The sequence below is a fragment of the Anopheles merus genome, chromosome X, assembly GCF_017562075.2.
Source record: "Anopheles merus strain MAF chromosome X, AmerM5.1, whole genome shotgun sequence".
In the NCBI taxonomy this organism is placed as follows: Eukaryota; Metazoa; Arthropoda; class Insecta; order Diptera; family Culicidae; genus Anopheles; species Anopheles merus.
In genome coordinates, this window is record NC_054081.1 from 914460 (window position 1) to 926412 (window position 11953).

The 11953-nt window shown below is 50.5% G+C and overlaps 1 protein-coding gene across 5 annotated transcripts; it reads right to left on the reverse strand.

Annotated features, from left to right (window-relative positions):
• Positions 1–1931: 1931 nt before the first annotated feature.
• On the reverse strand, positions 1932–11667 carry LOC121593656 (paired box protein Pax-2-B). Of its 5 annotated transcripts, XM_041916343.1 has the most exons (6): positions 11420–11667; positions 10127–10191; positions 4155–4320; positions 3879–4076; positions 3503–3810; positions 1932–3437 (listed from the first exon to the last, which is right to left on the reverse strand). In XM_041916343.1, the coding sequence occupies exons 2-6, from the start codon at positions 10176–10178 to the stop codon at positions 2521–2523; spliced, it is 1641 nt and encodes a 546-aa protein (XP_041772277.1). In that variant the 5' UTR covers positions 10179–10191; positions 11420–11667; the 3' UTR covers positions 1932–2520. The 5 variants fall into 5 exon arrangements, with proteins under 5 accessions (XP_041772277.1, XP_041772357.1, XP_041772521.1 ...); XM_041916423.1 differs by lacking the exon at positions 11420–11667 and having other exon boundaries at positions 10127–10542; XM_041916587.1 differs by lacking the exons at positions 10127–10191; positions 11420–11667 and adding an exon at positions 8248–8369.
• Between the last annotated feature and the right edge of the window lie 286 nt (positions 11668–11953).

The following is an 11953-nucleotide window of genomic DNA, read 5'->3' on the forward strand; positions in this document are numbered from 1 at the left end:
ACAACAGAGTGAAGCAACAAAAAAAAACTTTCCACGACAAAAGTGGGAAGGGGGATGGCACAGGGAAGAGAAGAAAAAGCAAGAAAAATAAGAGATAGAGTGGGCGGAGTGGGTGAGTAGGTGGGCGGGATGTGGAGGAAAACACACACACACACACACGGAAGTTGGAAAGAAAACACGGAAAATTAACGCTGACAGGATTAAGCGAATAAATCAATGATAACACACACGATACCCACTAATAGCCAAAGGTGGATCACTAGCCGCGTTTGTGTGTATGTGTGTGTTATTGCGAGTTCCTTGCAAAGACAACACAACAAATTGGAAAGAAATTGGCTGCGCCCAAGTCCCGGCGTCTCTGTTCCCATCTTTGGTCATCAGTTCCTGTTACTATCCTAACTCCAATCCAAGCTTCGAATCGAATCGTGCTCTAGTGACAGTGTGCTAGTAATGTGGTGTCTGGAGCGCACCCACGACACAATTCCGACTCCAACTGTTATTAGACCGATTCTGAATTCGACAAAATGGGAACTACTAGTTCCGTCTGGCGTAGGACTCGTCCGGGTCGAAGTCGTTCGGAGTCCTTCGGCGTCGTTCGGAGTCCTTTGGAATCGTCTGGAGTTGTCCGAAGTCGTCAGGAGTCATCTGGAGTCAGCGTCATTCGAAATAGTTTCGGAATTTCATTTCGTTGTGTTTTTTGTCTTCCACTTTGTGCGTGCACTTCGTAGACCATTGAACCATTGAAGGCCGACTCCAGACGACTCTGGACTACTCCGAATGTCTTCGAAAGACTACGACTCCAGATGGCACGAATCTAGACGACTACGGCCGACTCCAGACGACTTCAATCGACTCCGGATGACTCCAGACGATTCCGAACGACTCCGTATGGGTTTGATGACTATCACCATCCAGCAACTATTTAAAAAGATTGACGGTGGCACAATCCAGCACAGATGTCTAGATCGACCTTCTAAAGACCAATTTGTAGTTATTTTAGGAGCTGTGGATCCATCCGCATCTTGTTTACGTTACGCATTACAGTAACAGTTTATCACAAACGATAAATTTTGTGGGAAATGCCAATTGCTTATGTTATATGCCAAGCGTAGCAGAAGTTATGAATGCGAATGCTCCTGAGAAGACGAATTGAGATGATGCGAAAGCTTCAACTTCTACTTTTGAGCTTTGATAGGCCTCGTCGATAGTATTAACTCTTTTGTGTACCAGCCAAATTACATTTTGATTTCAGTCAATGCGCGTTTTCCAGGATGAAACGCGTCTTCTTCATCTTCTATTTTGCGAGAAAGCTAGTATCCTGCTACGTTTGTTCGAACCTATGTTTAAATTACCATACTCAGAGGCTTACCTTCTCTTATTTAGACTTCAACAATCTAGAGTCGTATGTCTTTTAGGATGAAAAGAGCCGGACAACTACAAAGACCGTGAGAAATTATCTGTGTACTTGCTATATCCAGTTAATCCTTGTATTTCACATTTGCACCAAACAATGTTGCAAGTACACAAATGACATTGGTCGTTATACGAGATGTAGATAGATCCTCAAATGCAAGTCTCGCGGAAAAAAATGACAAGTTTATACAGTGCAATCTTTCTCCTATGTTGTCTTTTCTGGATGAATTTAAGAGGCGAAAGAACTCCGTTGGATCCAAAGCCTCTACAAGCTGTTCAAACAAACATTCAGGATTAATTGTTTCTTTGCATATTGAAGTATGTGTCTCTTCAAAATGAAATAGCGCAGTTCAAGGCGCCAGCTTAAGGGAAATAGTTCGATAGCCCGAGAGACTGTTGGTCCCCGGAAGATTCACTCTAAGAGATATTTCCCTGTACGTCTGACCCATAACAACAACCTGTGATATCTTGGTTGGGCCCTTCCGATTCTTGCCAAACGAAGCACGCCGAGCTGTATGTTGGTTTCGGTGCAGCACTTTTGCTTTTATTTTAATAAATTTCAGAGACAGAGACAAAATAACCGCGCAGCATTCCCTAAGGGTTGGTGTATCTCTCTTCCAGTAAATGCGTAAACGTTCGCGTGGTTTGGGCCGAGTATTTGTTGCCGCGAACATCGAGCCCCTTCCGTTCGGCGTTTGATCGGGCCCACTCACCCCCACTGGCCGCGTGAAATGTACGTAACACGTATGTGTGTGTGTGTGTGTGTAAATGCGCAACATCTTCGTCGTCGACGTCGTCTTCTCCTCCCAGGAGAAGGACGCAATATAAATCATTTGTTCATCAGTTTTGTAAATTGTGATTTAGTGGTTTGTTTGTTTGTTTTTCTTTGTAAATTGTATATGTTTAAGTGTTCTGCTTTAACACGGAAATCAACGCACAACACGCTTCCCTCTCCCTCTCCGCACTCTCCTCGTTGTCCTCGATATATTTATATATTCGTACGGGCTAAAGAAATCACTCCGTTCCACGTAACCACCGCCGGCTCCTTTACCCGCTAGCGTACCTTATTGCTTATTGCTACAATTACTGCTACACCCCCGCCGCCGACTACTGCTCCTCCGGGTAGTGGATCTGGCCCAGGTCCCGGCACAGGTTGTTGTTGGCGAAGGACGAGTTGTAGTTGAACGTGCCGTAGCCGGGCGCCGCGTACTGCGTGTAGGCCGCGGTCGGGAAGATCAGCTCCGGGTTGGCCGCCGCGAACTGGTCCGTGTTCTGCAGGAAGGCGGAGTAGTTGGAGGAGCAGGCGGCCAGGTGCGGATTGAGCTGGACGGCCGTGTCGGCCGCGTCCGCCGCACTGTACGCGCCGTCGTACGCGGCCGCCGCAAAGCCCTGGTGCTGGTTCTGCGCGATGTTGTTGTTCATGTCGCTCAGGAACTCGATCGACTGCGTCAGGGCGGACGGTTCGGTGGCGGCATTGTTGGCGCTGCTGCTCGTCCGCTTCACCCCACTGCCCGGTACGAGCTCGCCGGCGAGTATCTTGTCGTAGGTCGTCTTCACGTCGTTGGCCTGGTGTGCTTGTTGCTGCTGCTGCTGCTGCTGCTGCTGATGCTTGCGGGCGCTGCTGTCGTCCTCGATGATGACGCCGGTCGGCATCGGTTCGTCCGTGCGGTGGTACTTGTGCGCCTTGTCACCGCCCGCCAGCAGGAAGAGGGCGTTTTCGCGCGACCGGATCGGGCTGCTGCTCATCGTGCCGGGCCGGGGGCCGGTGCGCATGCTGCTGAAGCCGGCCTGCTGATTGTCCGGATTGTTCCCGTCGTCCTGGGCCATCGCAAGCGAGCTAACGAAGTCCACACCACCGACGAACAGATCGTGGCCCTTGTCCTGTTGCTGCTGCTGCTGTTGCTGCTGCTGTTGCTGCTGATCCTGACCGCCTCCCTTGCCTATGCTGTCGTGCAGCATGCTCTCCGACATGTCTTTGGCCTCCTTGTCGCGCTTGATGCAGCTCAGCATGCTACCCTTCATATCTGTAAACGAGAAACGCGGTGTAAGAGAACGCAAAATGGTGTGTTCGTGGTGAGCAGACGCTTACCGGGATCTTCCTTGATGCGACGCCGTTTCGAGCTCGAACCAGACAGTGACTTCTGCGACAGGCCGAGCAACCCGTTGATGCTGTACGACTGCGACGCAACGTTCTCCACCTGCTGCGGTGACTTCATCGATTCCTGGTCGGCCTGCATCTGCTGATTGAGACACTCCTGCTGCTGTTGCTGCTGCTGACTTTGCTGCTGCTGCTGCTGCTGATTGTTGCGCGACAGAATCCGCGGGCTGTCCATGCTGCTGTTGTCCGAGCGCTGTGAGCTGTACTTTGCCTTTTCCGCCGCCTTGTTGCGTACGATGCTGTGTGTGTGTGGGGGGAGAGGACGTTAGCGATATCCCTGCCGAGCCCGACCTGGGACCGATCTTACCGATTGATCGACGACACGCTGGGCACATTATCGTGTACGCAGATACCGTCCGCCAGCAGCTTGTCGCGGATCTCCCACGCGAACATGGTCGGGTTCTGGAGCTTGTAGGCGGCGATCGCTTCCACCACCGGCGGCGTCGCTACCTTCGGCTTCGACCCACCGATCACGCCCGCCTTAAAGCTGCCCGTTTCGTAGTATCTAATGAACAAAAAAAACACAAGCAAAACTTGTATGATGCAACCGTGCCTCCGGGCACCCACCTCCCCCATCCCTTACCTGGACAGTATCTTCGAGACGCAACCGTGGCTGACGCGCAGCTGGCGCGAGATGTCGCACGGCCGGATGCCGTTGTGCGCCAGCTCGACGATCCGCTGCCGGACCAGGTCGGGCAGTGGGCGCCCATTCACGAACACCCCGCCTAGTTGATTCACCCCGCCATGGCCTACCCGCGTGCCCGGCAAGCAGAGGTGAAAAACGTACGCCCAGCGGACGACGCCAAAATTTAGACACATTATAGGGAGTGTGACGGTGCAGAGGATGGCGGCAACAAATGCGACAAGGGGGAAAAAACGATACAAACAAAAAAAAACAGAAGGGTGGGGAAATGGAGGGGAAGAAAATAAAGTAAAAGAACAGGTTTACGATTAGTAAACGTTGCGCAGTGTGAGTTGTGCTTTGAAATGTATGTCTCTAAAAGTTGCAAGCGAACTGGTACTAACACAACAATACTAGTGCAGTGGGTAAAAGATAAAGTAATGATTTAAAAAATACATATATAAATTTGCAATAAACAAAAAGGTCATCGCTTTCGGACGGAAATGCGCAAAGAAACACATTTAAAGCGCTACAAACTGTACCTAAAAAGAAGAGCCTTGTTTTAAGGGAAGTAAACAAAAAAAAAAGAAGACACAGAAAGCATATGGTTATGGCAAGTGTTAGTGCAACGTGTCCCGGTCGCCTGCCTGCTTGCAGCACGTGGGCTGCAGACGGGCAGTGGGACTGCTGGTTGCAGCAGATCGAGGTGGCAATAGAGCAAAATGTAAGGCTTTGTGTTTCAATCCTTTCAAAAACGTTTGACTTCCCCGAAACGCGGGATGCAACCGCCAACAGCAACGGCGATAGCGATGCATCCCTGTCAAGAGGGTGAGAGAGAGAGATGCGCGTTGGTTAGAGGAAGCTTGCACTAGACGGTATAAAATGTAAGATCGGTTCGACTTTCGATTGCTTTACGAAGGCAGTAGGCAGTAACCTGGAGGGAAGGGATCCGAAAGAGCTTTCGAGAGGGCAAAGGAAGAGACGGTTGATCGCCGGGAATGAGGAAAAAAAGCGGTGAAACAGGAGGGAAAAAAGAACATTGTAAAAAGGGCAAACAGGTGGCATTAATTTGACGGTTAAAGGGCAACACGCACCATCACAGCCACATGCGGGCGACGATCGTAAGGATGTTCGGGAGGGGGGAGAGAAAAGGTAACAGGATTTAAATTATAGTTTTGTGGAGGGAAGGGAAGAGACAACGCGGAGACAAAGGAAGCCAGCGCGTGCCGGATGCGACGGGTTTTTGTTAGGGAAGACGACATCATTTTTCTGTTGTTGTTGCTAAGGGATCACTAATTGTGAAGCGCTCGTTAAGAGAGGAAAAAAAAAACGAGCAAGGAAATGAAGGAAGATACGATATTTTTACTTTACGTTTTCCCATTCCTTCTCTTCTGCCTCCCTCCCAAACATCGCCACATTGGACCTTCTTTCATATTCATAGCACTTTTTTCCCTATCTCCGCTTCTTCTTTGTGTGATCATCATCATCATCATCATCATGCACAACCCCCGACACTGCCCTTCTTAGTGTGTTAATGCCAACGTTCAAGTGTATGTATAATTCGCTTCCGTAGTTCGGTGCTGTTTTCCATTTTTTCCCCCATCCCCCTACCGCGCTATTTCGCTTTTCCTGCTCCCTCTCTGTTGCGTTATCTTCTCTATCTCTTCGTCTTCTGTAACTGTCTTTCTTATGCTCTGGTCGTTATTCTCCGTCTGTACTGCCCCATTATGATCTCCCCCCATAGTCCATCCTTTCTTTTCCCCTTCCCTTTGCGCGCTTCTGGGTGTGTGTTTTACTTCCAGGTGAATTTTTATAAGGGGTTTAGAGTGAGTGAGTGTGTGTGTGTCTGGAAAATTAAGTCAGAATCATCGTGCACCCCCCGTTTTACACCATCCGTTCTCTCTCGCTCTGGCGCACTGTGCGCACACTCACTCGTAAAGCAAAAGACAGACGGGCGGCTACAAAACCATTTCCCGTGAGGCGTTTTCCTCCCGGGCATTAAAGAAGGGAAGAAAAATTGGGGGAAACATTTTTTGTGTAGCACGCCGACACCGGTGTGGACGGGAAGGCGAGTATAATGTATGCAACGCACACACGTGCAAGTGGGTATTGTGTGCAGGGCGTCCCACTCGGGGGAAAAAAAAAAAAGAAACGCTCGACATGAACGTCCCTAAGCCACCTGACACACACCCGAAGGGGGTTTGTGTTGTGTGAGTGTGTGTATTTCGAGGGGACTTTAAAAGCAAAGACAACGTACAAAACATGCCTCGTCTCTCCACAATGGGACAGTTTTAGCTTTTTCTTCTTGTTCTTTTTAGATCTTAGAGCTGGAAAATGTAGCATGCCGAGCTGAGCGAGCTGCGCGAGTTTGAAAGTGGTCTCTTCCTTTCATTTTTCGCTGCTCGTCGAAAACTAATAAAGTTTCATTCCAAAAGTACCTCCCCCCCACCTACAGCAGCATGGCGGAAGAAGCCAAACGCCAAAGAACAAAAGGGAACCGAACGGACCCGGTACCACCAACACATATAGAGGGGGAAAGAGAGAAAAAAATGATCATTCGGGTGCATTACCCTCCGCGCGCTTCGCGGGTACGTACGGCGTGGTACGATCCCCCCCCCCCCTCACCCTCCCCTAAACCGCACCGTTTCAGCTTCCACTCCTTCATCGCCGAGCGTTCACCGAGCGAGCCCCGAGAACGAATGGCCGAGAAAACAGAGGCAACAAACTAAACGGCAAAAATGTGAATAAACTTCCATCTTCTTGCTCGAAAAAGATGGGGGGGGGGGGAGGAGGGTTGCAAACGGTGCTGTATGTTTGTGTGCTGTTGCTGCTGCTTTGCAGCAGTGGGTAAAAGGGGGAGGACGAGATAGCCCCAAGAAGACAATGGCCCTTCTTTCCCGGTTGTTCCAGCTTTCGAAAGGGACCAGGAAACGCCTCCCAAGCATTACCTCCTCCCTCACCAGCATTTGGGGGATCGTCGTATTCGAGCAGTACAGGAGATTTCCATGCAGGAACAAATCCTTTCACAAACAATGGCTTCCCACTAGGCGCATGTGTGTGTGTGTGTTTGTGTGGTTAGAGGGATCAAACCAACACAACTCCCCACTCCATTTATTCCTCTCTTGAAACACAACCCCCAGCCACCTCCCCCGCCAAATGTCGGTTGATAGACCTTGAACTTGTTTGATGACCTGCGGCGCCATGTTTGATCGTGGGGGTTGATGCGAAATCCGTCACCAGCGACGCGAGAGCGTGTGTGCGCGCGCGCGCGCTTATCCACGCCATGCCGGCAGGTGAGAGAGGCGAGGGTGGAAGTGGTAGAGTAGTAGTATTTCCTTTCCATGCTTCCCAATCGCCTCGCGCTCCTCACTGCTGCACACGTTCGCATTTGTTTGAGTGACGGTGTAGAGAGACTGCCAGACTGTTTCATCGGTAATTCAGTGGTAGAATGCTCGCCTTCCTCGCAATCATCTCCCCAACACAAACACACGCTGGCTGGTGTGTGTGTGTGTGTGTGCGAACGGTTGAACACGACGATCGTACCCCGACTGTGGAGGGTTGTGGCTGTGGCGAGGAGGATCTTTCAGCCGTTAAGATAAATGGGGGAGGAAGCGGTAATGAAGACCCGAGACGATACACCGCGTGTCTGCTTCTTTCCCCCCCGGCGGCGTGTCACTCCTTTGGCTTCATTAGGAAAACATAAAGATGTCGTGATGATCGCACACAGGAGGAGTGCAACACCACTTTTTAGCACTGAAACGGGTCGGCTATGGAAGCTCTTAGCTAGGCTTTATACCCGTACAGCCTGGCTTCCCGCTGTACCGCGATAGCGTGGTTCAGAATAATTAATAATCTTTTCTTTTTTTTTTTTTTTGTTACCAAACTAATGGGAAACGCGCACGCATCGCCCGGGGAAATTGAGGAACGGGGTTGATCGAAAAGCTCTTCCTTTGGGCACCTCTTTCTCGCTCTCTTTCGCGCTCTCCAGGGCAATAGTGGGGCAATGAGACGAAATGTAAAAGATCATTTAAATGAAACGTTTAAAATTCACCACCACAGGGAAACCAGGCCGCTCGGTGCGAGCAGTTGTCGCGAGTGTTGTTTTTTCCGGCCGAGCGCAGCACGTCTTCGCCATTTCCCGCAGCTGCTGGATCGAGCGCCCCATCATCATCCTTCGCTGCGCCATCTTAGAATTCGGTTCTTTTTCGCCGCCGCCGCCGCCGCCATCGCACTTAGTAACGTCGTCGCCGCAACCCGTGATTCACTTAACTCTTGGATCAGTTTGTTTTTTTTTTTTGTTATCTGTTATCCGTCGTTCACTAAAACACATCCTTTTGTCAACCGTGGTCTGTAGCAGAACGGCACAGCCAACGTAGCGGAGCGCAAACACACACGCGCACACGGAAGGCGAACCGATCTTTTTCGCCAAGGTTAGGTTTTACTAAGGGCACAGCAGCAGCAGCGTTCAGCGCTGTTCGCACTTGTACGGTTGCCATTTTTTCGTTCTTTCTTCCTTCTGCCTCTCCCTCTCTCTTTCTCTCGTTCGAGCGAAAATCGCACCTCGCACTTGAAGCTCGCTTCTGTGCAATCCGCTCACACACGCACCGCACACGGTAAGGTACACTAGAGTGCCCAGGAGGAGACAGACACCACACACAACTTAAAAAAAATCCCACAGTTCGTAAGCTCCCCCAGTACACGAGATGCGCGCTACGGACGCCGCACGCTACGGGCGTGTGTTCTCTCGTCGAGACGCTCAAGCAAACAAGCGGTGCGTGAACGAAGCGACACTCGAGCTACCCTCGCGAGCGTGTTACGATCGGGATCGTACCTTTCGCACACACACACACACACAAACACGCTCGCTTACAGGTCGGTCGCCCGCAATCCGATGCTTTTTAATGGCGCCCCAGAGAGAGAGAGAGACAGGGACAGAGAAGGTGAGCAAAGGGTAAGAAGAGAACGCGCGGCACAAGGCCCCACCACCACCAGCAGCCCCTGTGGTACACGTTTGTTCGTATAATTTAAACGGCCGCCCGCAAACCGTGCACTGTGTGTATAGGCATGGCGGTATATTGGGGACCCACATTGGTGGTGTTCGTGTTCGTTCCGTTTTTCTTTCTTTCTTTTGTTTCAATTGCAAGCTCCTCTCGCTCGCGCTCGCGCGCTGTTGGCCGGGCTTTCATGGGGCCCAGCAAGCCTTTTTTCCCCCAAAAAGCAAAACGGGAGAGCTATTTCCCTTCATGGATGTGTGTGTGTGCGCGCTTCACGCTTTTGTTGTGCGGGAGAGTGGGCGCCCGGTTTAAGCGCAAATGTAGTGGACAAAAGGTTCAACGGCGGATGCCGGGCTCGAGCTAATTGCGCACCTGTGTGTGCTGCGATGATGGTCGATCCTTGTCGATTCAGCCACTGACACACACACACACACACACACACACACACACACACAAACATACACATACTATGTCTCACATTCCACCACCGCCGGTCAACCCCCAGTGCGTGGTAAGGCTCGTTGATAGGGAAAGCCATCCGGTTGATACGAAGGGTGAATGAATTGCCCCGGTTTAAAGGTACCGTCAATGGACGGCTAGGGGTTCTCCCTCTGGCGTTTCAACGAACACACACACACACACTTGTCAACGCCAGGGTAGGTTGGAAAGGTGCTGGAGAGGAGGTTACAGTTTGAAGGCTAATGTGTGTAAAAGGGCGCAGTTTCAGCAATGGGAACTAAAAGAAAGGTGAGGATAGCTAAGGGACAAACATTAAAGAACCAAAAAAAAAAACACATTTCCGTTAACAACAAAAAAACAGGTAGCAAAAAAAGGCGGTTAAGAGGGGTCTGTATACGTAATATAGGTATATGTATATGTAGTGAAAATGGCGGGACGTGGTTGTCCTGTCCAGCTCCACAGAAACGCGCGCATTCTTACAGGTGTAATACTCCAGTATGTTCTGCTTGCAATTAAACGAATTGTAGTGCATGGTGCTCTAGCAGCTGTTTTATTTTTGTTGGCCGAGAAGGAAAAAGGAAGGCAAAATGGGGCAGAAGAAATGGGAACGAGAGCAAAGTTAGCAAAAGTCAAACAGGCAATTTAAAGATCAGCAGGCCACGAACCCGATCCCTGTCGGAACCGGATCGGGTGCGAGGTGCATGTGTACGTTATCGTGATTTTCTTCGTGACAGGAAGCCATTGGGAAGGACGTAAAGGCGACAGCCAATATCCTCCCAAGTTTTTTTGTTTGTTTGTTTAGCCCACACTCAGCAATTGGATCTTTCTATCGGTTTTTGTTTTGTCGTATTTAAAATCAGTTCGCTAGAAAGGGTTTTGTTTAAAGAGTAGCCAACTTGGTGTGGGCGTACGGATGGCACATACTTACCACCGGTCACTGCGCTGGAGACTGTCCAATTATTTAGCCGCCGGATCGATGCCGTCCTTGGTGTAACGCTTCATGCGAACTCTCGAGGATGGTTTCGTTGGACTGACTCCGCCGGCAAAAGGACATTAGGTTTGGTGCTGATTGAAGCATTTGTAGGTACAGTTTGCGCTTTGCAGGTCTGCTTCGAATGTCCTTTTTTGCGTTTTATAAGAATCGCAATTCGATTAGTTTGTTTTCTTCCTCGCTGCAAGAAGCTGTCAGGCAACGAACGCGTTGCGGCCCTTGTTTGCCTGGCTAAGTAGAAATAGCTAGCCAAAAGAAAGACTGTTATCGTTAAAATCCCTCCCAAATTGTCCCGGAAAATGCTGAAATGCAAAAGACGCTGTATACGCCGGAGGAAAGCATTGGAAAATTTTCAGAAATTGCAAAGTGTGCATCACCCGCGCGAAGAAACAATCCCTGCAGTTGACAGGCGCGTGCGGTCGCCACTCAACCGGAACACGTGCTCCTGGCAGTTTTTTGTACACGTCAATGGTGGATGGCGTTGGATATCTGTTTTCTCGCTGCTTTCTTTCTTTCTTTCTTTGCAAGCACGGTCCGATAAATTTTTGTGTATTTGAGGACTACCAAAAGCAACAAAAAGGCGTCGAAAAACAGAGCGATTGCTTGTGTAACTGCCACCTGGGCGGCCACTTTTTGAATCAGCGGAACGACGGGAGGCACTCGGGACAGCAGAAACCGCGGGACCGCTTCGGCAAACATTTTGTGTTGGCGGCTTCACATTTGCCAAGAGAAAAGTAGCAACATTTGTACTAAGCAACGGAAAAAAACGGAACAGCTCCTACCTGTGCTCTGACGGGGGAACTGGTGTCTCCGGCCTGGACGAAGGATTTTAAACACGACACGACTGATCAGTAGTACACAGGGTAATACACACGGAGGTTTTAGCGAAACAACGCACACACTCGCGCACACGATGCAGGACGTGTTCCTTTTTGCGTGCTGGCTAACACACACACAGGACTCGCTCGCTTCGCAACTTGTGTTTATTACGCTCTCTCGCGCTTGGCCGTTTGTTGCAGTGTGTGCTGCTGTGCACGCAGCGCTCGCCAATGGCTGCTCGGTCTGTCGCTTCGTCGCGCCTCGGGGATGCTGTACGGATGCGCGGAATATCCCTGCCTCGGAACGGGTCGGGACAGTGCTAGCGAGCGAGCGAGCGAGAGATGCTTGCCTGCTTGCTCTTGCCCACTGCCGGTCGGAAGGGAATCACAACGCGCGTTGAGTCACCACCACCGCCAGGGGAATATGTGTAGCAGGTCACAAACGTGAATGAGCGAGAAAGGGACACCGAAAGCCATTCCCTTCTGCAGGCTATCAGC